Source organism: Oncorhynchus mykiss, chromosome 3 (genome assembly GCF_057628025.1).
Source record: "Oncorhynchus mykiss isolate SJ-2025 chromosome 3, ASM5762802v1, whole genome shotgun sequence".
Lineage (NCBI taxonomy): Eukaryota > Metazoa > Chordata > Actinopteri > Salmoniformes > Salmonidae > Oncorhynchus > Oncorhynchus mykiss.
Genome location: NC_143024.1, coordinates 55257502 through 55284607, shown reverse-complemented (window position 1 = coordinate 55284607; position 27106 = coordinate 55257502). Strand labels below are relative to the sequence as shown.

Genomic DNA, 27106 nt, shown 5'->3' with positions numbered 1-27106 from the left:
TGGGGATAGCAAGTCAAATACTCTATTTAAGTGTGGGTTCTTTCCCTCCGCAAAGTGTGCGTTGATTTAAGAGGTTCTTCTGTGTTGTTGATTCTTCCTCCACTGAATAACTTCTTGAGCGTGTGTGAGTATAACTTTAAATCAAATCAAATGTTATTGGTCACATACACATGGTTAGCAGATGTTATTGCGAGTGTAGTGAAATGCTTGTGCTTCTAGTTCTGACAGTGTAGCAATATCTAACATGTAATCTATTAATTCCACAACACCTACCTAATACACACAAATCTAAGTAAAGGAATGGAATAAAAACAAATACATTTAAATATATGGATGAGCAATGTCAGAGCGGCATAGGCAAGATGTACTAGATGGTATAAAATACAGTATATACACATGAGATGAGTAATGCAAGATATGTAAACATTATTAAAGTGGCATTACTAAAGTGAATAGTGTTCCATTTATTAAAGTGGCCAATGATTTCAAGGCTGGTATGTAGGCAGCAGCCTCTCTGTGTTAATGATCGCTGTTTAACAGTCTGTTGGCCTTGAGATAGAAGCTGTATAGTCTGATGGCCTTGAGATAGAAGCTGTCTGATTTGTGTGTGTGTGTGTGTGTGTGTTTCACACATACGCCTCCACACACTTGTCTTAATAAACCACAAGGCTCTTTTATTTATAAGTAATGAAGCGTGATCTTATTACATAGCAGGAACATCGACTATATGTAGGTGAACGCAGTAGATTTGATATCCCATGATGAATGAAACATCTTTCTCATCAGGTGTATGTCTTTGAAAACAACATTTACTACCAGACGGATGTCAAAAGCAGTTCTTGGAGACTGACGTCTTCAGGACAAGAAGGAGTGGTCTTCAATGGCATCGCTGATTGGTTATATGAAGGTAGGACCGCCACTGTTCTGATAATATTGGTCAACAATGGTTGAGAATGTCCATAAATGACAACCTCAGACTGGAATTCACCTATACTGTGTGGACAGTATAAGTACATTCCCCAACTCTGAAATGGCTCCCTTTGTTTATGGCCTGGGGACTGTCTTTTGTAACCACGGATAGCAAAAGGACTTGACTGGTGTCCAGCATAGAACAGGATTCACACACACACACACACACACACAAACAAACACAAAGACACACACACACACAACCCACACATAGATAGTGACTGTATTTACTCTGTTGAATAGCTCTATGACGATTGTGCATCATATAGGGCCATTATTACATTCAGCTAGATTATTGGGTGTTTAGAGCAGGAAAAATAGAAATGTCCCCAAATGAGCTATTTTTACACATTATATTGTGTTGGCCAGTGGAAAGTGAAGAGGCTGATAATTTTGTCATCTCCTACATGATTTCTGCCTGCCTGGCACTCCTACTGCATAATGGTTCAGCCTCTCCATGAATCCAAAGTTTAGCTGTACACACGCACATTATTATTTCTGGAGGAAGTAGAAAATAGTAAGATGAGGAGCTAAAAAAGGTAGATAATTAAAAACAAGTGTCCTTGCATTTCTTTCCAATAAAGAAAATACACTTTATTAGTGCTGTGAATGTGTTTTGACATGCTTATTTTGTTGTGTAAAGTGTAGAGTTACCACATGCAATGTTTTATCTACTTGGTATAAACAGTTATTAAAAAATCTCCTTTCATTGTTTTACAGAGGAAGTGCTGCACTCTCAAGTGGCACACTGGTGGTCCCCTGACGGGTCACGACTGGCCTACCTCAACCTCAACGACACTCTGGTACCCAACATGCTCCTGCCTCGCTTCACTGGCGCCCTCTACCCCAGGGGCCAACTGTACCCTTACCCCAAGGTAACAGTCAGGCCAACTGTACCCTTACCCCAGGTAAGAGTCAGGCCAACTGTAAGCTTACCCCAAGGTAAGAGTCAGGCCAACAGTCCCTTACCCCAAGGTAAGTTAGACCCGGTACCAATTTAGACCAAGTTAGGCTAACAGTAAACTTACTCCAAGGTAAGACTTAGACCAACAGTATCCTTACTAGGGCTGTCGCGGTCATGAAATTGTGTCAGCCGGTGACTGTTATGCAAATTACTACCAGTCTCACACTAATTGCCATTAACATAAACACGTTTAGCATCTTTGACTTCCACGCATAGCCTACAAGCCACTGCTGCAGACCTTTGGAATATCTATATTTTTAAAAAGTAGAATAAATACATGTAATATAACCTACACCATTACAATACATTCATTATTTATTTTAGACCGGTTTGTTTAGAAAATGTAGACTATTTCAGAAGAGCAGAATCGCAAACTTATATATTATTTTAGGCTCTGATCCGGTTATGCCATAAGGCTGTGGGATACACTAGTTCATTTAGCAGACAATATTTGCTTAGAATTCTGTGGCATTATTTTATAGTATGAAGAATACAATTGAACACAGCTGAATAAAATTAAATGGATATTTTCTCCAAACAATTTCTGAGGGACTGCAAATATGCGTTTATTCTGTGTTGAGCGGTTAACAAGAAAACAGGTCCACCTATATGCTCAATTTAGAGTTATTTATGCAACTTTAATTGTGATACAAACGTTGGGCTGCATCCCCCTTGTGTGGCCGTTGTGCATTTTGGCTGAATATAATAATTATAATTCCCTTTTCCCGGCTGCCAGTCGCAGCACTCCAAAGCACCTCTTACTCACATGGCTCTCTCAGATATTTCAATTCTTATTAGCCAATGACCTTCAAGTGATCGGGTCCTTCTCACAGGCATCTCAGCTCCGAAGTAGGCTACAAGTGAAGACAGACACATTGGGGACGCAACTGTGCATGTCCTTATCGCATTCTGAACATGTTAGAAGAACTGTCCAAATGTTATTTTCATCAGCCAACAAGATGAGTAGGCCTAATGAATAGCAAAAGCACTAGCATATGTATATCTACTATCCCCCATAGTACAAACATTTTGCAATTCTATTGGTCAACGTGTACACTTCAACTATGACAGACAAAATGAGAAAAAAAAATCCAGAAAATCGCATTGTAGAATTTTTCATTAATTTATTTGCAAATTATGGTGGAAAATAAGTATTTGGTCAATAACAAAAGTTTATCTCAATACTTTGTTACAGTATGCCATTAGGCTCTACACCAGTTGTAAAGGAGTTATTTGGCAACTTTAACTGTGATACAAACCTTATTAAAACATTGGCCATATGGGCCAATGAGATGTGTGACTGATTTTAAAAAGTCGCAAAACAAGGCATGTGCTGTTTCTTGCCTTATTGCAAACACAATCATTCACAAGTGATAATATTGTCACCCATCAGAAATATTCTTAATTTAACCTGTTGACTCGTACAATCACATATTTGTGATCATTGTTGAGTGGTCCCTGCAGCGTACGATCTCACATATGTGATTGGAACAGTAGTAACAGAACGTATGACGCAACAAATGCGTCTAAACAGCATTGTTGGCTGAACAGCATCTAAATCTTTTTTTTTGTACTGATGGAAAATAAAGGTCTTAAACTGTATTCCTCAGTTTGACCTTTTATTGTAAAAGATAAATGCAAACTTCATCATCCAAGCATCACACGGAACACATCCACAGCCAAACATCCACAGCCAAACTCAATAAACCAGTCTAAATAACAGGGTGCGCTGACAAGAAAACATAAGTTGGCGACCTTACAGCTGGACTAGTTTACAATGCACCACTTCTCTGGTGAGGACAAGAGACTAATGTAATGTTGTTTAGAAAATAAATGTGTGTCAGCTAAGCTAACAGCAGTTAAATTCTTTATAATGGCAGCCATGTTTGTTTACTGTATGTTTGACTTGGTGAAAACTCCCTAATCTCAGAATGCCATTCACTATAAGACACAAGTCCAAGGGGGTAGAAATGGGGGAAGGTATTGTGGGGGATATGATGCAGGAAATATTACTATGATGGGGGATTTATCAGCAAAAACACAAGAGAAGTTATAGTGCCTTGCGAAAGTATTCGGCCCCCTTGAACTTTGCGACCCTTTGCCACATTTCAGGCTTCAAACATAAAGATAGAAAACTGTATTTTTTTGTGAAGAATCAACAACAAGTGGGACACAATCATGAAGTGGAACGACATTTATTGGATATTTCAAACTTTTTTAACAAATTAAAAACGGAAAAATTGGGCGTGCAAAATTATTCAGCCCCTTTACTTTCAGTGCAACAAACTGCACTGTATCTGCCCATAGGGGTCCTACTTTTGTACTCAGAAACAGGACACAGCTATTGTCACTGACTCTAAGTGACTGTGAAATTCTAGTGCTTTTGATTGATTGATTGATTGATTGACTGATTGATTTGCGAAAGAGGTAGCACAATAAAGTCAAGAGACCTTTTTCATTTTGGTCCCTAAAGTGCATGGTGCAAAAAAACATAACATTACATACACGGAACAAAAATGTGTAATGCGACATGCAACAATTTCAAAGTGTCACGAATTCTACCGAAGGTGACTCCCCTTCTTGTTCCGGTGGCGCTCGGCGGTCGTCGTCGCCGGTCTACTAGCTGCCACCGATCCTTTGTTCTGTATTCGTTTGGTTTTGTCTAATTGGTTTCACCTGTTCCTTGTTTGGTTGTTAGGGTGGGGTTATTTAAGTTTGTTCAGCCCGCTTCTGTTTGTGTGGGCTTGTTCATCTGTATGTGTTAGAGTGGTTAGTGTTTTCATTTGGGTTTCTCGCTGTCCTGTTATTTTTCACGATAGGGTACTTTTGTTCTGTAGTTATACCTGGTTTGGTATACTATTTTTGTTCCTGTGATTATTTCTGGACATTAAAGCGTGTTTTCCCGCATCCTTTGCTCTCTACGCCTCTCTACACCTATTCACTCATTGAGCGTTACACAAAGATTTTACTGCGTTACAGTTCATATAAGAAAATCAGTAAATTGAACTAAATTTATTAGGCCCTAATCTATGGATTTCACATGACTGGGAATACAGATATGCATATGTTGGTCACAGATACCTTAAAAGAATTTAGGGGCCTGGATCAGAAAACCGGTCCGTATCTGGTGTGACCACAATTTGCCTCATGCAGCGCATCACATCTAATTCACATACAGTTGATCAGGCTGTTGATAGTGGCCAGTGGAATGTGGTCCCACTTCCCACTTCTGTCCCACTTCTTCAAAGGTGAAGAAGACGGATGTTGGTTAATCAGCTTCTTGATATGCCACACCTGTCAGGTGGATGGTTTATCTTGGCAAAGGAAAAATGCTCACTAACAGGGATGTAAACAAATTTGTGCACAACATTTAAGAGAAATAAGCTTTTTGTGCATATGGAAACTTCATGGGAACTTTTGAGATTTTTTAAAAATGAAGTTACGGTCGGTATAGCTTTGAGTTGCTGTGGTAGTTTGTTCCACTCAACAGCACGGTGTACTTACCAGACTCTTACATTTAACAAGCACATTCTGTGTAGAGTAGCCATGTACCCAAAGCCCTCTCCTGGCTCTTCCAGAGCATAAAGAAGAAACAGCTTCATAATATTACAGGTGGAATGAATAATTAAACCTGCACAGGGCTTTTTGGCTTTAGCTTTTTCATCCTGGTTAAAAAGAAAGTCTAGTTTCATTCATATCAACGCTGACTGGCTTCCTTTGAAGAGCACGGTGGTGGTGGTTGCAGGGATCTGTAGCGTTAGGCGGGAAGTGCTGTGATATGCTATGGTAAGGAGAGGTGATGCTCTACCATCCTCTGTTCTGGAGGGGAAGAGCCCACTCGCCCCTTCGAGAGGTAGCTGGGGTAGAGGAATGTTGCCTCGCCCGGACAAAGAATTAGAGTCAGAGAGGTTCATTGGAGGGAATCTTATTAATAAACCACAGCAAGTTTTGATCGCACGCACACACACACACACATACACACACACACACGCACGCACACGCACACACGCAGGCAAGCACATACGTACACACGTACACACACACGTATAACAGTACGCACATACACACACATATACAATGAGAATTTTGCACATACCCACAAGAGAGGCAGGCTAATATCGAGGGAGTCGGCGAAGAAGAGAATTCATTTCTCTTGGAATATCAGTTGGCATATTGTTTTTTTCCTTTCACCCAGAGACCCGATTATGCCGAAAAAAAGAGAATAGCGGAGCAAGGTTATAATGCAGTTGGCAATATCAGTGCAGTGAAAGCCAAAGTTTGACTCCTGTCATCTTCAAGTTAGGATCTGTGGTATGGGACTCCTCCAGCCCTGATAGACTAATGAGCTGCGTGTTTTAAGGGGAGGACTGAGCTCATCTGGGAGAAAACAATCGCCTCGTTAAGATGGGCCTTGAAGGCTTCTGCGCAACACAACTCTTGTTTGCTCCATTTGTGATTCTCCCTGGTCATTATATTCTCTGATGAGGGACTGTTTATGAACGCTGGCATTTCAAAACATGACAAGAACATAGCAGAATGTTGTGGGGCTGTATATCACAAACTGTTCATGCCTTCTATGTATAGATTATAAAGTATTCTACGTGTGATCTCCGTGCTCTCAATGGTGGGTGAGCACTTTGAAAACTGTTGTGCGTGTGGTTTTTCTATTTGTGTTTTAGGTAGGGCAGGTCAATCCCACAGTTAAGCTTTACGTCGTCACCTTGGATGGGGGATCCCAGACAACTGAACTGCGACCTCCCAACAGCTTTGAAAAAAGGTATCAATTGAACAATCTTGTTTCTATGAAGAGACCAGCATGTTCAATTAAAAAAGACAACGATCGCAGCATGTCGTTCATTAAGCCCCAGTTGGCAGCATATCATTTAGTTTTTGAAATAAAAAACATATACATAATTGTGTCCCAATGGCCCTTTGTCCACTATAGTGACTACTACATAACCATGGTGAAATGGGTCACAGAGGAGAAGATTGGTGTGCGCTGGTTGAACCGAGCCCAGAACACCTCCATCCTGTCGCTATGTGAGGTCACTATGGGGGCATGTCTAAAAGTAAGCATCGTACAGTAAAAGTCAAAGGTTTGTACACACCAACTCATTCAAGGGATTTTCTTTATTTTTACCATTTTCCACATTGTAGAATAATAGTGAAGACATCAAAACTATGAAGTAACATGTATGGAATCAGGTAGTAACCAAAAAAGTGTGAAACAAATCCAAATATATGTTATATTTTAGGTTCTTCAAATTAGCCACCTTTTGCCTTGATGACAGCTTTGCACACTCTAGGCATTCTCTCATCCAGCTTCACCTGGAATGCTTTTCCAACCGTTTTGAAGGAGTTCCCACATATGCTGAGCACTTGTTGACATTCTCTTAACCAGTTTCATGAGATGCATTTCAATTAACAGGTGTGCCTTGTTAAAAGTTAATTTGTGGAATTTATTTCCTTCTTAATGCATTTGAGCCAATCAGTTGTGTTGTGACAAGGTAAGGGTGGTATACAGAAGATATCCCTATTTGGTAAAAGACCAAGTCCATATTATGGCAAGAACAGCTCAAATAAGCAAAGAGAAATGACAGTCCATCATTACTTTAAGACATGAAGGTCAGTCAATGCGGAAAATTTCAAGAACTTTGAAAGTTTCTTCAAGTGCAATCGCAAAAACCATCAAGCGCTATGACGAAACTGGCTCTCATGAGGACCGCCACAGGAAAGGAAGAGTTTCCTCTGCTGCAGGGGATAAGTTCATTACTGTTACCAGCCTCAGAAATTTCAGCCCAAATGAATGCTTTACAGAGTTCAGGTAACAGACACATCTCAACATCAACTGTTGAGAGGAGACTGCATGAATCAGGCCTTCAAATCAAATCAAATTGTATTTGTCACATGTGCGGAATGCAACAGGTGTAGACGTTACAGTGAAATGCTTACTTACAAGCCCCTAACCAACAATGCAGTTTTAAGGAAATTAAGTGTTAAAGAATAAAAATTATTATTCTACACTGTAGAAAATCATAAAAATAAAGAAAAGCCCTTGTATGAGTAGGTGTGTCCAAACTTTTGAGTGGTACATGTACACGTTACTGTCTTTGCTCTGTGAAAGGTCTGATGGGTTGTCCATGTCTACAGTTCAAGGTTTGAACAGCAGACACATATACCCTGCACTAACCTCTCTCTGTTTCCTCCTCAGAAACATGTGATTACATCAGAGAAGTGGCTTGATCGTCAGGTAAGCATGCATAAGGTTTGTCATATTGTTATTACACAGATATTACACAAGTTCATTCAATAATTTATTGTGCAATACTTTTCACTAGAGAGGGATACAAAGGAAATACCTTGCAAAACCAGAAAATCCGCCTATTAAATGTTAAACTTTTTTTTTTCTGGTCATGACCAGTTGGCTACACTCTCTTTTCTTACAGAATGAAGAGCCATTGTTTTCCAAGGATGGGAATACCTTCTTCCTGACCATGCCAATAAAACATGGCGGACGAGGGTCATTCCACCATATCACCATGATATCTGACCAGGTAGGATGTTCAGCTGTCATAGTTGTGGTAAGGAAAGTCTCAATTAGGTTATTCGCTCTCTGTTGTCCCCCATGATAAAATTGGGGAGGGGACTGTGGACCTGTCTCCGTCCGTTAGTGCGTTAATACGTTAGTCACACACGACATGTCAGACAGAACTGGCTTGATTTTGAAGAAACTTGTGTGAATAATGCGTCTTGCCATAGAGATCCGGTATTTACAAAATTTCATTGATTGGCCAGATGGTCTATAACAAGAGATTGAAAATGCAAACTTTGAAAGGTCACGCCCCTCACACCATTTGACCTAAACTTTCACTTCGGCATGGTCTAGAACATACTGTAAATGCATATAAATCAGTCAAAGATATTCATATTGCAACAACATTTTTTACACATGTTGTAAACACTGTCAAGAATCATTCATATCGACCACACGGTGGCACTATAATGAGGACATGTTTATATGTCTTGTTCTGTTTGACTCTTGATCTGTTTGGAACACATGTTAACCTCACTTGGGTACGCTAGTGTCCCACCTCGTCAACAGCCAGTGAAAATGCAGGCTGCCAAATTCAAAACAACAGAAATCCCATATTTAAAATTCCTCAAGCATACAAGTATTTTACACCATTTTAAAAAGATACACTTGTTGTAAATCCAGCCACAGTGTCCGATTTCAAAAAGGCTTTATGACGAAAGCACACCAAACGATTATGTTAGGTCAGAGCCAAGTCACAAAAAAACACAGCCATTTTTCCAGCCAAAGAGACTAGTCACAAAAAGCAGAAAGAGCGATAAAATTAATCACTAACCTTTGATGATCTTCATCAGATGACACTCATATGACTTCATGTTACACAATACATGTATGTTTTGTTTGGTAAAGTTCATATTTATATCCAAAAATCTGAGTTTACATTGGAGCTTTATGTTCAGTAGTTCCAAAACATCTGGTGATTTTGCAGAGAGCCACATCAATTTACAGAAATAATCATAATAAACATTGCTAAAAGATACAACTGTTATGCATGGAATTTTAGGTCCACTTCTCCTTAATGCAACCGCTGTGTCAGATTTTAAAAAAACACACCATACAATAATCTGAGTACAGCGCTCAGACAACAAAACAAGCCAAACAGATACCCGTCATGTTGTGGAGTCAACAGAAGTCAGAAATAGCATTATAAATATTCACTTACATTCACTTACATTTGATGATCTTCATCAGAATGCACTCCCAGGAATCCCAGTTCCACAATAAATGTTTGTTTTGTTCGATAATGTTCATAATTTATGTCCAAATACCTCCTTTTTGTTCACGAGTTTAGCCCAGTAATCCAAATTCATGAGGTGCGAGCAGACAAAAAGTTAAAAAGTTCCATTACAGTCCGTAGAAAATGTCAAACGATGTATAGAATCAATCTTTAGGATGTTTTTAACATAAATCTTCAATAACGTTTCAACCGGAGAATTCCTTTGTCTGTAGAAATGCAATGGAACGCAAGCTAACTCTCACGTGAACACGCATGGTCAGCTCATGCCACTCTGGCAGACCTCTGACTCATTCAGCTCCCATTCCCCCCTCCTTCACAGTAGAAGCATCAAACAAGGTTCTAAAGACTGGTGACATCTAGTGGAAGCCTTAGGAAGTGCAATATGACCCCATAGACACTGTATATTCGATCGGCAATGACTTGACAAACTACAAACCTCAGATTTCCCACTTCCTGGTTGGATTTTTTCTCAGGTTTTTGCCTGCCATATGAGTTCTGTTATACTCACAGACATCATTCAAACAGTTTTAGAAATGTCAGCGTGTTTTATATCCAAATCTACTAATTATATGCATTTTCTTTTAGGGCTGAGTAGCAGGCAGTTTAATTTGGGCACACTTTTCATCCAAAATTCCAAATACTGCCCCCTACCCTAGAAAAGTTAAGGGATATGAGTCTAGCTATCCCATGTGATATCTCAGACACCACTGACCTGATGTGGATTACACTTGGGTGAATGATGCTTCTTGCCATGATGCTTCTTGCCATTCTTGCCAAAATTATACTGATTGATCCAAGGGGGGGCGCTGCATCTTTCATGGGGGACATGTTTACTGCCTTGTTTTGTTATACATCGCACATGGGCTATACAAGGTTATGTTGAGTCTAGCGTGTCGCTGCAGGTGATGTAATGTGTGTTTGTTTTGTTTCCCTGCTCAGTTCAATGGTGATGAGGTCAACATGCGCCACCTGACCTCTGGCAGCTGGGAGGTGTCTCAGATCCTGGAGTATGATGAGGAAGCAGATACAGTGTACATTACTGATACTCTGACATAGGGTTGCACAATTCTGGTAACTTTCCCAAAATCCCAGTGGAAGATTCACATAATCAGGAGGGAGTAAGCAGAAAATTCAGAATCCTCCAACTAGGATTACTGGAAAACCTGGGAAGTTTGGGAAAGTTACCGGAATTTTCAACCCTACTCTGACATGCCTACGATGTAGTGCTGAATTCAGTTGCAAAATATTGTTCAAGAATGTCATGCCGACTGAACCTGGACAACATATCATAACAACATATTTTCTTCTCTTTCTATAGTTATTTCCTTAGCACAGAAGATAGTTCAATACAAAGACAACTGTACAGGTACTGTATACATTAATTTAAATAGAAAGTATAGTAATTGCCAATATGCAGATGTTAGGCATCCAACAGATATCAACTCTGGTCCAAACATTTGTCTAGAGGTAAAGTGCATTTGGAAAGTAGTCAGACCCCTTGACCTTTTCCACATTTTGATACGTTACAGCCTTATTCTAAAACTGATTACATATTTTATATCATTCTACACAATATCATTCTACACACAACACCCCAAAATGACAATGTGAAAACAGATGTTTAAATATTTTTGCAAATGTAAAAAAATATAGATATAAATATATAGGATAAATATAAATATATATATATAGATATATTTACATAAGTATTCAGACCCTTTGCTATGAGACTTGAAATTGACTTGAAATTTCCTGTTTCCATTGATCATCCTTGAGATGTTTCTACAACTTGATTGGAGTCCACCTGTGGTAAGTTCAATTGATTGGACATGATTTAGAAAGGCACACACCAGTCTGTATAAACCAAGCCATGAGGCCAAAGGAAAGGTCCGTAGAGCTCCGAGACAGGATTGTGTCGAGGCACAGATCTTGGGAGAGGTACCAAAAAATGTCTGCAGCATTGAATGTCCCCAAGAACACAGTGGCCTCCATCATTCTTAAATGGAATAAGTTTGAACCACTAAGACTCTTCCTAGAGCTGGCCACCTGGCCAAACTGAACAATTGGGGGAGAAGGGCCTTAGTCAGGGAGGTGACCAAGAACCCAATGGTCACTCTGACAGACCTGCAGAGTTCCTTTGTGGAGATGGGCGAAACTTCCAGAAGGACAACCATCTCTGCAGCACTCCACCAATCAGACCTTTATGGTAGAGTGGCCAGACGGAAGCAAATCCTCAGTAAAAGGCACCTGACAGCCCGCTTGGAGTTTTCCAAAACGCACCTAAGGACTCTCAGACCATAAGAAACAAAATGATTTGGTCTGATGAAAACTTTTGGAATAAATGCCAAGTGTCACTTCTGGAGGAAACCTGTCACCATCCCTACTTGAAGCATGGTGGGGGCAGCATCATGCTGTGGGATATTTTTCAGTGGCAGGGACTGGGAGACTAGTCAGAATCGAGGGAAAGATGAACAGAGCAAAGTACGGAGAGATCCTTGAGAAAACCTGCTTCAGAGTGGTTAGGACCTCAGACGGAGGTGAAGGTTCATCTTCCAACAGCACAACGACCCTAAGCACACAGCCAAGACAACGCAGGAGTGGCTTCAGGATAAGTCTCTGAATGTCCTTAAGTGGCCCAACCAGAGCACGGACTTGAACCCGATCGAACATCTCTGGAGAGACATGAAAATAACTGTGCAGTGACGCTCCCTATCCAACCTGACAGAACCTGAGAGGATCTGCCGAGAAGAATGGAATAAACTCTGCAAATACAGGTGTGCCAAGCTTTTAGCGTCATACCCAAGAGGGTATTGTGTGTGTAGATTGATGAAGGAAAAACACTGTTCAATACATTTTAGAAGGCTTATCAAAATGTGGAAAAAGTAATGTGGTCTGAATACTTTCCGAATGCACTGTATATTGTAGGGACCAAGCTCTCAAGATAATTTGACTCTGACCTCTTACCGTATAGTATTTTCTCGACTTCTTTCAATCAGGGTGTCGGCGGTAAACCCATTTCAACGTGAATGCCTGACCTGCTCCCTGTTCAAAACACAATGCTCTTACTACGATGCAGTCTTCAACCAAGACTATCAATATGTCCTGCTGAACTGTAGAGGTAACAGTTCAATAAAGATAATCAGTTCATTCTGAGTTGGATACATGCCACCTGTAATTTTGCATTGTGTTTTATATAACATTTTCAGTTGAATGTACAACATATAAATTACAATAATAATTAGCAGACATTCAGTGATGTTTAAAATGTTGTCATGAAATGCTTAACAAATGATTAGAAATTCTTACAAGAACAAAAATGGTTATACTTGGTCTCGTTTCTGCAGGTCCTGGTATACCAAGAACCACCCTTTACAAACTGAATGACATGAGCAGTAAGTACAAGAGCACCATCAATTCAAACAATAACAACCATGGAACTGTGTGTATACTGCTTGCTTGTGTAAGAAAGGAAGAACAGTGGGATGAAGGGAAGAAAGGAATTTTTTTAGCAGGTCAAGGTTTTACACTTAATTCAAGGAGTTACACCCGGGAGTACACCTGGTTCTATACTATTTACTGCAGAATCCAGCCTATGTACCAATGGGACCTGGTCAAAAGTAAGGCTCTAAATAAGGAATAAAATGCCATTTGTAAAGCAGTCTAGGATACTGGAGTAGATACATGATCAACCTCTTCTTCCTTTGCAGGCACACTCCGTGAGTGATGTTGATTATTTCACTCATTAAAGTTGCGTCATTATATCCTCCGTAGGGCCACAACAAATGTATATCGCTGAATCAGTTTCCTAGCAATTTGATCATCATTTAGATGGATGTGGTACAATATTTAAATGAAACCTGGGTATCCTAAAGCATGTGTGTGCATTGAGTGGGATGTGTTTGGAAAATGTGTGTGTGAACAGATATGGTAATGTGATTAAATGAAAGGAGTCATGTCTATTGAATCAGTTCTAGCATATGATTTGATTATGCTGCTCGTTTCAATTTAAATGAGTTTAATTTTCAACTATGGATGTGTCTATTTTAGGATATTATGGCATACAATGTGCCTTTAGAAAATATTCATACCCCTTGATTCCACATTTTGTTGGGTTAAAGCCTGAATTCAAAATGGATCAAATAGATTGTTTTTCTCACCCATCTATGGCACACACAATACTCCATAATGACAAAGTAAAAACCCGTTTTTAGACATTTTTGCAAATATATTGAAAATTAAATACAGAAATGATCTAATTTACATAAGTATTCACACCCCTGAGTCAATACATGTTAAAATCACCTTTTGCAGCAATTACAGCTGTTTCTTTCTGGGTAAGTGTAACGCAGATGCTGGGAGTCAGGACGCAAGCACAGGAGGTGAATTTAGTCATAAATAGAACGGAGAGGGGGAGCGGGAGTAGACGTGACAGTAAGTCTCTAAGAGCTTTGCACACCTGGATTGTACAATATTTGCACATTATTATTATTTTGATTTCTTCAAGCTCTGTCAAGTTGGTTGTTGATCATTGCTAGACAGCCGTTTTCAAGTCTTGCCATAGATTTTCAAGCTAATGACAAGCCACCAACATGCTTGAAAATATGAAGAGTGGTACTCAGTGATGCGTTGTGTTGGAATTTCCCCAAACATAACGCTTTGTATTCAGGACATTTTTTTAATATTTCTTTATTCTGTATTTTTTTTTATTCCTTCTTTTCACTCTATCATTTAGGTTAGTATTGTGAAGTAACTACAATGTTGTTGATCCATCTTCAGTTTTCTCCTATCACAGCCATTCAACTCTGTAACTGATTTAAAGTCACCATTGGCCTCATGATGAAATCCCTAAGCAGTTTCCTTCCTCTCCGGCAACTGAGTTAGGAAGGATGTCTGTATCTTTGTAGTGACTGGGTGGATTGATACACCATACAAAGTGTAATTAATAACCATGGCGCGAGATGGTTGGAGTCGTCAACAAAACCGCAGGACAAAAAATATGATGACAAGTCTTTGATAAGATATACAGTATAAAGTAATCTGTGCATTTGAACGACAACATAAATACACCTATTTCACTTTTGCATGTCAAAAACCGAATCACCACTGCTGCGCATGCTGCCACTGTTTTGAACAGATTAGATTATACTATTTAGAACGAGCAGCCAGCTCACGAACGAACGAGTGCAACAGGGAGAACGCAATCAGCATACAGATGCAATAAGTTAAAACACATTATCTAACTGGGGATAGCTATCCATCATAATATCACAAAGCATGACACGCTAGCCAGTAAATGTTCATTCTGAAATAACTTCATATTTCCGAGTTAGTCAGAGGAGTTTAGAAAGACTTGAAACTGGCATGGGAGCTAACGAGCCAGCAAGCTAACAGCTGAAACGACCAAAGTATTTCTCAGTGTTTCTCAAAATTACTGTAGCTGAATGATCAATTTTGCCTTGTGATACACCAAGTTTTATGCTGTTTTAGTCCACACAACATGTCGCCCTGTCACCTACTGTAGAACCTGATAAACGACATCAGGGGGAAACGATACAATTAGCCATGATTTTTTTTGTCCTACCAGATCTGCGATGAGAAGATTCTAGGTGGGGTATCCATCTGTCCTTTGACCCTTGTTGGATGTAGTTTTCTGGTTTATCAGGTCCCAGGCTCCTAAGACTTTTATGATCATTTAATTACAAGTTAATTACAATTTGCTTTTTGCTTTTTCGCCTAAAATGGCTGATCTATTATAGTCTCACATGTGGAAAGTAAGCCATCTGGGGCGAGAGACTCATTGGGAGGAGGAGACTAGAGCAGACCCAGAAGTTCTGACTGAACCAAAGCACATTTGAGCCCCCCTGGATGGTCCATTTACTTTTTGCTGTTATAATTTATGCTATGAAATACTGTGATTTCATTGGGGCTTTTCCCACTCATAGCAAATAGCTGGCAACACAATCCAAGCAATGTTCTCGCGGCCATTGCACACATGGAGGCGGAACAGGCACTGCTGGCAGTCACTGAGGGGCAGAGCAGTAAGTAACTGATTAGCTTGTTTTGAACTATATATTTTTGAAACAGGAAAATTCACACATTGCAATTTTATGAGCATTTAAAACATACTCCTTGATTCATTTAATATATATATATATTATATACACACAGATTATAATAATTTATTCAATATATATTTATGAACTTTTTTGGCCAAATGAACCAGTTTTATATATATATGTAATTTGCATTTATTTATTTACAACAACAAAAAATATTTAACCTTTATTTAACTAGGCAAGTCAGTTAAGAAAAAAATACAATTTACAATGATGGCATACCCTGGCCAAACCTTCCTCTAACCCGGACTCTTGTGCCCCATCCTGTGGGACTCCCGATCACAGCCAGTTGTGATACAACCTGGGATCGAACCAGGGTCTGTAGTGACGCCACTAGCTCTGCAATATATACCAAAAAAATACCAATCACAAGTGGGTCGCCACCCCTAACGCCGTAATGGGCGAGCCACTGCCGAACTTCATCGCTCTGAAACGGATATTCAAAGTCTGCTTTTTTATTTTTACCCATCTACAAATAGGTGGCATTCTTTGCTAGGCATTGGAAAACCTCCCTCGTCTTTGTGGTTCAAAAATCAAAATCTAATTTTATTGGTCACATACATATGGTTAGCAGATGTTAAAGGAGGTGTAGAGAAATGCTTGTGCCTCTAGTTCCGACAGCGCAGTGATATCTAACGAAATGCTTGTGCATCTAGTTCCAACAGTGCAGTAGTATCTAACAAGTAATCTAACAATTCCCCAACTACTACCTTATACACACAAATGTAAAGAGATGGAATAAGAATATGTACATATAAATATATGGATGAGCAATGGCAAGACGCAATAGATGGTGTAAAATACAGTTTATACATATGAGATGAGTAATGTAAGATATGTAAACATTGGATCTGTGTTTGAAATTCATTGCTCAATTGAGGGACCTTACAAATAATTATCCAGAAAAGAGCCTTTAACTTCTACAACCACCTAAAAGGAAGCGATTCCCAAACCTTCCATAACAAAGCCATCATCTAAAGAGAGATGAACCTGGAGAAGAGTCCCATAAGCAAGCTGGTCCTGGGGCTCTGTTCAAAAACACAAACACACCCCACAGAGCCCCAGGACAGCAGCACAATTAGACCCAAGCAAATCATGAGAAAACAAAAAGATAATTACTTGACACATTGGAAAGAATTAACAAAAAAAAAAACAGAGCAAACTAGAATGCTATTTGGCCTTAAACAGAGAGTACACAGTGGCAGAATACCTGACCACTGTGACTGACCCAAACTTAAGGAAATCTTTGACTATGTACAGACTCAGTGAGCATAGCCTTGCTATTGAGAAAGGCCGCTGTAGACAGACATGGCTCTCAAGAGAAGACAGGCTATGTGCTCACTGCCCACAAAATGAGGTGGAAACTGAGCTGCACTTCCTAACCTCCTGCCCAAGGTATGACCATATTAGAGAGACATATTTCCCTCAGATTACACAGATACACAAAGAATTCGAAAACAAATCCAATTTTTAAAAACTCCCATATCTACTGGGTGAAATTCCACAGTGTGCAATCACAGCAGCAAGATTTGTGACCTGTTGCCACAAGAAAAGGGCAACCAGTGAAGAACAAACACCATTGTAAATACAACCCATATTTATGCTTATTTATTTTCCCTTGTGTACTTTAACCATTTGTACATTGTTACAACATTTGTACATTTGTAATGTCTTTATTATTTTTAAACGTCTGTATGTGTAATGTTTACTGTTCATTTTGATTGTTTATTTCACTTTTGTGTATTATCTACCTCACTTGCTTTGGCAATGTTAACACATGTTTCCCATGCCAATAAAGCCCCTTGAATTGAATTGAATTTAATGATTTAATGTGTGAGGTACAAAGATGAGGTAGATGAGGTAATCAGGTTAAACACTATTATTGCAGACAGAGTGAGTCCATGTAATGTATTAAGTGACTTGTTAAGCAAATTTCTAAGCAAAACGTATTTAGGGTTGCCAGACATGTCAGCTTTTCATTTTTCATCAAATTTGTAAACATTTCTAAAAACATCATTCCACTTTGAAATGATGAGGTTTTGTGTGTAGGCCAGTGACACAACATCTCATTGAACCCATTATAAATGCAGGCTCTAATAAGCCCAAATTTGCAAATAGTCAAGGGGTGTGAATACTTTCTGAAGGCAATAACATTATATGCAATTCTGAGTCTATGCAGATAGTAAAACACAATGCTTTACCATGACGGATTTAAGAGAGATTATGTGTCTGCTTAATCCAAATATTTATTTTTCCATCTCTGTATATAGAGAATGACACTTTGGAGAAGAACACTGCACTAAGAGATGCACTGATATATAGGAATATACCAAGGAGAGATATCAGGACCCTACAAATCAACAACTTTGGTATGACAATCCAATCTTTCTCATGATCATTCTATCATCGTGACCACCATCTTCATAATCATCTTTGGTCTATTAACATCATCACCACTGTCACTGTAATCATAGTTGTCATCATCAGCATCATCATGAATCATCATCCTTATCCCTCATGTGGTTCATTCATGGAATAATAGCAAAGTAACAGGTAACATATTTCAGCTTTCAGCATATTTCAGCATTTTTCACCTGCTACGTGCAGACAATTCGACAGGCAGGGTTTTTAGATGTAGTGTGAGCCATGGAGCTTGCAGTGCCCGAGTACATAATAAACAGATACCAGGGATAAACACAATTAAAAGAACAGGTGCACAGCTCTGTGAGGTGATTATGAATCAGCTCTGGAATGAGAAGCCTGCCAATCTACTAATCCAATTAGATGGGATGGCTCGCCATATGGGTTCTTCACTCTGAACCGTGTGCGCAATTAGACACAATGTGCTGCATTTCATTAAGGCTTCTGAATGGAGACTGCACCTCAATTTCTAGCTCCATTTCAAGGATTGCCTTTTGTCCATGTTTTTTTTTCACTCTTGATTTTGTATGTACGCTGCCATACGTGTAAAGTTGCCTGCAATGTAATCAGTTGCTCGGTCATTTGTCGAGCGATGTAACATGTCATTTGTCAAGTCATCATATCATGCAATCAGAACAGGTTAAACATCTGAAGATTCTCTCAAGATTCTCATTGGAGAAATAAACATGATGTGTTAAGGTACTACATTTGGAAGGCTGATTGGTACTTAGTATAATCAATGTGCATTTGAGGTGTAAGGGAATTCTGATTTATTTTATAGCACTTCGTCTGGAGCTGACCTTGCCAATAGATTTTGATGAGGCCACAGCGCATCCACTTCTGCTGATCCTGTACGTATCCTACCCTTCACCAATCCTTATCTTGGAGTGTACTGTGTGTGAAATTTCCCTACATCCTTATCCTTATCAGTGGCTTCAGATTGAATATTGTTTTAGAGCAATAGCAGAACCAAGTTTCGCATCAACATTTCTCCTGAGATTATTGAGGGATCAAAATAAAGACTATTGTCATTCCATATATCACTCCAGGGACATAGAAAATAAGTGTCTGTGTAGTGTGTTTATCCAGATAGTGATTTTCCAAAAAGTCTTATTTCTGTATCAGTAACAAGGTTTCCAAACAACTGTTTTTATGCGAGTAAAGTACAAGTCAGATAAAAACAAATGTCACGACAGGCCTGATGGAAACTGCTAATTTGTCTGTAAACTTTCCAAATGTTGAGAAAACTAAATACGTTAGACAAATTGGGATCTTTTTGTGTCTGTAAAATTAATTATGTGAGAAATGGTGGTTGAAATTACTTTAATCCGGAATATTGATATAATAAGTCACACGGAGTCACACGGTGATATGTTAGTGTGGTCCTCCCACTACAGATTAAATAAATTATGATGAACTTCACAGGGTGGTGAAAGTACACGATGATGAGCGTGATGCTCCTTTGATTGATTCTTGGCTGCTGTTTGACAAATAAAAATAATCTTGCTGTTTTGTCCATAATAATCTCTTCATGTAGGCTAGCCTACCCGAACTGTATATCTGTGAGCTGTTGGTTAGAGCTCACATGTCAAAACCAGAGTGGATATTTAAGTGATAATGCTTGAGAAGCCAGTGTTTGGAGGATATATTTGCACGGAAATTGCCTCTCGGGCCGGAAAACCGTGCCAATAAATCCTCCAAACATCGGCTTTGAGGGCATTATCACGTTTATTTAAAATATATATATTTTAACCTTTATTTATCTAGGGAAGTCAGTTAATACGAACTAATTCTTATTTACAGTAACAGCCTAGGAACAGTGGGTTATCTGCCTTGTTCAGGAGCAGAATGAAAGATTTTTTACCTTGTCAGCTCAGGGATTCGATCTAGCAACCTTTCGGTCACTGGCTACCTGCCTCCCCAATACAACAGGTTATTCAAAACATATTTAAATAGTGATTGACATATTTTAATACAAATTCTTATTTAGATTTATTTATTCATACTATTTCATCCTTCCACAAGATTTAGTCCCGACACAAATCTAGGGTTGATACCCAAGCTGGCTAGTCGTTCGTTCTATCGGTTCGGTTGCCAGAGACGTGACTCAGCCATTCAGTCTTTTTGTTCTGTATCTATGGACACGACCCAGTTGTTCATTCTAAATGTGCTATTACCATACTGGCTGGCAACATTCTTATCCCATGCTTGCTAGCTAGCCAACTACGGCTAACTTACTGTCACGTCAAAACTGCAGCATTTGGATTTGTTTGAGCTGTTTTCTAGTGACATTTATTTGGATATATCCATAACAATGAGCTAATGAGGTGCAATTTCGCCTAGAAAATGTGCTCACTCGTCAGGACACTGTTCTTCAACAACACAGCAAACACAATCACCTCAAACTGAAGCTGGAAAGACTGCAAACTAGATGCACTTAGTTTTGTTTGACCTTTTTTCAATACATTTTTTTTGTATACAGTGCATTTGGAAAGTTTTCAGACCCCTTGACTTTTTAAATTTTTTTGTTAAGTTACAGACTTCTACAATTGATTGAATAAATTATTTTCCTCAATATACACACAATACCCCATAATGACAAAGCAAAAACAGGTTTTTATAAATGTTTGCAAATGTATACAAAATAAAATACCTTTGCTATGAGACTCGAAATTGAGCTCAGGTCCATCCTGTTTCTACAACTTGATTGGAGTCCACCTGTGGTAAAATCAATTGATTGGACATGATTTGGAAAGGCACACGTCAGAGAAAAAAACAAACCATAAGTTCAAAGGAATTTTCCGAGAGCGCCTAGACAGGATCGTGTCGAGGCACGGATCTAGGGAATGGTACCCAAACCAATCTGCAGCATTGAAGGTCCCCAAGACCACAGTGGCCTCCACAATATTTAAATGGATGAAGTTTAGAACCACCAAGTCTCTTCCTAGAGCTGGCCGCTCGGCCAAACTGAGCTATTGGGGATAAGGGTTTTGGTCAGGGAGGTGACCAAGAATCCAATGGTAACTCTGACAGAGCTGCAGAGTTCCTCTGTGGAAATGGGAGAACCTTCTAGAAGGATAATCATCTCTGCAGCACTCCACCAATCAGGCATTTATGGTAGAGTGGCTAGACAGAAGCCACTCCTCAGTAGAAGGCACATGACAGCCCGCTTGGAGTTTGCCAAAAGGCACCTAAAAGACTCTCAGACGATGAGAAACAAGATTCTCTAGTCTGATGAAACCAAGATTGAACTCTTCGGCGTGAATGCCAAGCATCACTTTTGGAGAAAACCTGGACCATCCCTGTGGGGAAGCATGGTGGTGGAAGCATCATTCTGTGGGATGTTTTTCAGCGACAGGGACTGGGAGACTTGTCAGGATCGAGGTAAAGATGAACGGAGCAAAGTACGGAGAGATCCTTGATGAAAACCTGCTCCGGATCGCTCAGGACCTCAGACTGGAGAAAAGGTTAACCTTCCAACAGGACAACGTCCCTAAGCACACAGCCAAGACATCGCAGGAGTGGCTTCGCTACAAGTCTCTGAATGTCTTTGAGTGGCACAACCAGAGTCCGAACTTGAACCCGATTGAACATCTCTGGCGAGAACTGAAAATAGCTGTGCAGTGACTCACCCCATCCAACCTGATAGAGCTTGAGAGGATCTGCAGAGACATTCCGACACGGAACTAACCACTTGACAGATCCTCCACATAAGAGTTACAAGTTGGAAACCAGAAGGTGATACCTGAGTTTAGAGTTTTTTGGGACATTTCATCATTGACCTTTAACTTTTTCTTTTTTCTTTTTTTACCCCCCTTTTTCTCCCCAATTTCGTGGTATCCAATTGGTAGTAGTTACTGTCCTGTCTCATCACTGCAACTCCGCTGCAACTCCGCTGCGCTGCCCCATGGGCCTCCTGGTCACGGCTGCTGCGACAGAGCCTGGGCTCAAACCCAGAATCTCTGGTGGCACAGCTAGCACTGCGATGCACTTGTACCCAATGATCTTAAGTTAAAACATAAAAAAAGTGATTTTCAATCTCTGTGAGATTCGCAATAGGGAGTAAGCAAAAAAACTGATTGCAGGTTTCAAAATCAGTTTTCACTAATCCTAGCCTTTAATGTAACAGAGAAGCATTTCTTCTCATTTTCTTAACCACAGATTATAGAAACATGCAATTTTAACATATTTAGACACTGGTATGGTGCTGGAGAAATGAATATGAGGTTGAAAAGTGGCAGAATTGCCCTTTAATAGTGTGAATAATCTAACTAGTTTTGCCATTTTGTCAATGTTAGTAATCTAGTTAACTCATTATTAGCTACCTAGCTCATATGTCAGTGGTTGAAAGTTGTTATGACTTCAAAAACACTTGAACACACTCCTGTTGTATTTATCACTACTAGGATATACGATATTCCAATGAGCACTGAACACACCAGAAGTAACCCATGTTGCACCTTGATGGTAAGTTCAATTTGACCAACTTTCATGGTGTTCCATAGTGACAGTGCCCCCGGTGGCCAGGCGGTGAGTGACCAGTTTGTTCTTGACTGGGACTCTGTTCTGGTCAGCTCAGATAACGTCATTGTGGCTCGCCTGGACGGCAGTGGGAGTGGGTTCCTGGGCCAGCGGGTCCTACATGAAGTCCACCAGCGTTTGGGAACTGTGGAGGTGCAGGACCAGATCGCAGCAGTAGAGTATGTACTGGAGCATGATCTGAACATAATCTGAAAGCTCTCACATGGATACTGTTGAAATAAATTGTTGATTCGATGGGAACTGATTCATTGCATTTCAGAAATGTTAGACTTTAATACCCTCCCGTATTTTCTTAGGTACCTGACCAAGCTGCCATATGTGGATAAAAATAAAGTTGCTGTTTATGGAAAGGTAAGGAAGTGTAATTTAGAATATTTGTGGATATGGCATATATGGCTATAATCCCTTTTTTTGTATTCTTACTTACAGTACATGGGTTTTTACCTATATCCAACATTGCATGTCCAACTATTTTTGGGGGTGTTTCCCCAGGCTTATGGGGGTTTCCTGAGCTCTCTTCTACTCCTCTCCTCTGGCTCCATGTTCAGATGTGGGGTTGCAGTTGCTCCCGTGACAGACTGGAGACTCTACGGTAATTTTCCAGTCTAAGATAAATCCTTTCAGTAGCCATTAATTTAATAGAGTTTGTCAAGTCATGTCCAATATCTCTTAGAAGTTATGCTGATGGCCACTTAATACATCAGGATTTGTCAAATGCGGTAGGCGGATGCGGCACTCATCCACTGACGTGAAATGTAGGGCCACGTCCAATAAGGCTGAAGGATGTTGTTGTTTATACCATTCATGTGAATGGTAAGGCCAGCATTTGCTATTACTCTATAGAAATATGTCAGGCACTGGGAGGAAATACAGTGTTTCTTACTACTTCAGAACTGCCTTTGAATATCTACCTCAAAACACAGTGGCATGAAGCCCATTCATAGTTCAGGGATGTTAGAGGTAATAATGAGAGAAAATATACCTGCTTCCTGTCTATGCAATCACTGGAATCTTTTCTCACTTTCCAGTTCGCCTGAATTTTCGCTCTTTACTTTACATGATCAATCTCATGTTTCCTACCTGTCATTTTTCACTTACTGGAAAAATCCACTCAAAAACTATGTTTTGGTATTTTTTTTTAAATTAGTCCACTGTTAATACAGTCCCAGAAGGTTTTGCATGTCAGCAGTCAACTTTTCAAGATATTGGGTTTTCAAGCAGTGTGACTTGCCACATCCTCATCATGAAGTGGCAGGTGACACTTTGCTTCTTGAAAGTCCAATATCTTGAAAGCTTGACTGCCGACACAAAACATTTTGGGACTGTATTAATAGTGGACTAATGAAAGAAATTCCAAAAACACACTTAACTATATTGTATTTTTCCAAAGGTTCGGCCTTCACTGAGCGTTACTTTGGGTTTCCAGTCCAGGATGAGCGTAAATACCAAGTATGATTGACTTTCCACATTTAAAAAAAAAAATGTCATATTGAGAGGTGGACAAGGTGGAAGCACTTTGACAATTCTACATTTAATCTTATCATTAGCAATTCATCCAATAAACATTTGTTACAGTGCAATAGTGTCATATCTGTTGATTCTTCGCTAATGGCAAGCCTCTGGTAGTGGCAAGCCTCTGCTAAAATTTATTTTATTTTACCTTTATTTAACTCTGCCTTGTTCAGGGGCAGAAATCACACCAAGCTGTGCTTGAATGCATTTCTCTTATAGAAAACTAGTTGGTATTTTCAGTATGTTTTCAGTATCTTTCACTGATATAAAATTGTCATTGTGTCTCGAACAGCTCTCCAGTCTGCTTCCCAACATCACAGGCACAGGTCAACGGAAGTTTCTCATCATCCATGGAACAGCAGATGGTGAGTACTAGTTCTCTCGAGTTGCTACTCAGAGCATGGTTGAACGCTATTGTTGGACATCAATGTGGAGCTTATTTTGTAGGTTTAATGAAAAAGATAGGAGATAAGCCGTTATCTAATTACTGTTTTATCTGTCAGACAGACAGTGTTTAGGTCAAACAATGGGCTTATTCATTGTGTTCAGTTGATTGTTAGCCTTAAGTGGGGATAAAAAGACAGATGTATCATACTGTTGTTAATGAAATAAGATATAATTGACAGGCACTCACAAAAATAGAACTGAGCAGCACACGTTATAATTGCATACCAGGTACTTGTGCACATGCTAGATTTTTAGTCTGAGCTCATTTAAACCTGAGATACAGTGCATTTTATACTTAGAACTTGTCTTATAAGAAGAATCTTCAATTGTACGTCTATTGTGCTATAGCTTAATCTACTGTATCAGATCTATTTCATTTCTCAATAGCTTAGTGACTACGACAATGGATACTGTTTTTTTCTACATTACTCCAGCCTCAGCCCTGTAATTATATTTAATTGTGTGAAATTGCCTACAATGTTATTCATTTTGGATGAAAATGCTTGTCGAGCAAGGACACCAACGTTTCAATTATCTCTCTTTCAGCCACCGTTCATTTCCAGCATTCCGCGGAGCTGGTGGAACTTCTGTCAATATCAAATGTTAACTACACTCTGCAGGTGACTAGTTACATTCTCCCTTCCTATGCCAAGCGCCATTTAATGTCCCTGACAAAGGAGGCCTCAGTGATGCATGTATAATTGAAGCTGACCTCCCCCTCTGCCTTGAATAATTTATTATTTAAAGTTTGACAAAGTGGAAATAGTTACCTGCTGCGTGGTGCCAAACCTGCCCTGAGGAAAATCTGTCTGATATTTAAAAAAGGCCCCACCTTTGAAAAGTAAGTGGGAGAGGAGGGAGAGGGAGAATTCAAGAAAGAACTAGTGGAGCGATAATGGTAAGAGTTAAATTACATAAAGGTAGACTCGGCTAAATTACGTTGCCACGAGCAGCATTGCAGATGTGCCAGACGCAAGACTTCGCTCTCACACAGTCACCCACAGTATCTGTGCAGGAGTTGGCTTCTTAAAACGTGGTAGCTGCAGGACCAAAACAGTGGAGGAGTTAAGCCTTGCCCGTAGTTGTTATGGAAATTGACCCACCATGCTGTTTACTTTGTGCCCCTGCGTCATATCGCTGAATCTACGTTGAAGTGTAATTAATAACAGCAGTTCTGCATGTGTGTTGTGGCATTGATAATAGTGGTAGTCATAGAAGTTAACACTTCATTTTATCTCATTCGTAATAACAGTAAATGTAAAACTAATCTGCTGTAAAATTCAATATAAAGATAAAGAACAACTATCTATTTCTCTGTTCCCTAGATCTTCCCGGACGAAGGCCACAACATTTACTCTGTGAAGAGCCAACGCTACTTGTTGAACTCTGTCATGACCTTCTTCAGGGAATGCTTCCTAGTGGAAATCCCTGTAGCTCATCCTGTGTCTGAGGATGACTAGGATGACCATATCGCACCTTGTTTTTGTAGAACCTGTTGCTCCTGGAAACGAGAAAGTGGTCTATGACCTGCTTGTCTGAGGAACCACCAGTGAGAAGTGGGGAGGTATGGTGAGACAAAGTGAATGAGAGAGGGGTCAGACAATGTTGTTGTGCTCTATGAAGGGTAATGATAGGCTGAGATGAGATTGAAGATTTTTCCTGTACAGTGATAATTTTTCCTATTGCTATGATCACACAATAGTTCACATAGAAACATTTTTGGGTATTACCAGTGTTCTGCAAATATCATAAGTATACAGTTAGCGTGGTAGAGTTTCAGTAGAGAAGAAGGGAAACTTCATATTAGCTGTTTGTATGGGAGATATGTTTTTGTCTTTACTGTTAAAGATGTGAAGGGAGATATTTATTTATTTTTCCTTTTAAAGAATATAGTTATTTCAGACAGCTGTAATGTATTGTGAATTTTATACCTAGATACATATTCAATTCTAATATGGCATTTAAGCAGGCGCTTTTTATCCAAAGCAATTTACAGAGTATGCATTAGGGACAAATACAGGTAAACGGGATCCTTGGACTTCACTCTTCACATTTCCCCCCAAAAATAAAATGACCTGGGAAATTAAAACATTTCCCCCAATATTGCACTAATGTAATTTTACAAAATACACAATCCTTGCAGAAGCAAATTGGCAAACATTTTATATATAGCACATTATCCAATCAGGTTATCGCATGGAAGCCTTTAGTCTAGAGAATTTACTTCACACAAAGTCACAATAAATTCAAAGCACACACAAAATTGACACTGCTGGACTGCAGACAATACTTAAATACAGTTTAGA

General features: G+C 39.5%; 1 protein-coding gene across 1 annotated transcript in view; it reads left to right on the top strand.

Annotated features, from left to right (window-relative positions):
• Positions 1–26707, top strand: part of LOC110519993 (inactive dipeptidyl peptidase 10-like) — an 81439-nt gene extending 54732 nt beyond the window's left edge. Inside the window, exons 8-26 of the mRNA XM_090230591.1 lie at positions 787–907; positions 1690–1844; positions 6613–6710; positions 6879–7002; positions 8145–8183; positions 8380–8487; positions 10702–10793; positions 11081–11128; positions 12759–12880; positions 13107–13154; positions 18149–18247; positions 19081–19150; positions 22805–22999; positions 23138–23192; positions 23334–23433; positions 24232–24290; positions 24646–24718; positions 25347–25420; positions 26126–26707. Of these exons, the coding sequence (XP_090086717.1) occupies positions 787–907; positions 1690–1844; positions 6613–6710; positions 6879–7002; positions 8145–8183; positions 8380–8487; positions 10702–10793; positions 11081–11128; positions 12759–12880; positions 13107–13154; positions 18149–18247; positions 19081–19150; positions 22805–22999; positions 23138–23192; positions 23334–23433; positions 24232–24290; positions 24646–24718; positions 25347–25420; positions 26126–26260 (1815 nt within the window). The 3' untranslated portion in view covers positions 26261–26707. The remainder of the gene's footprint in view (positions 1–786; positions 908–1689; positions 1845–6612; positions 6711–6878; positions 7003–8144; positions 8184–8379; positions 8488–10701; positions 10794–11080; positions 11129–12758; positions 12881–13106; positions 13155–18148; positions 18248–19080; positions 19151–22804; positions 23000–23137; positions 23193–23333; positions 23434–24231; positions 24291–24645; positions 24719–25346; positions 25421–26125) is intronic.
• Positions 26708–27106: the final 399 nt, after the last annotated feature.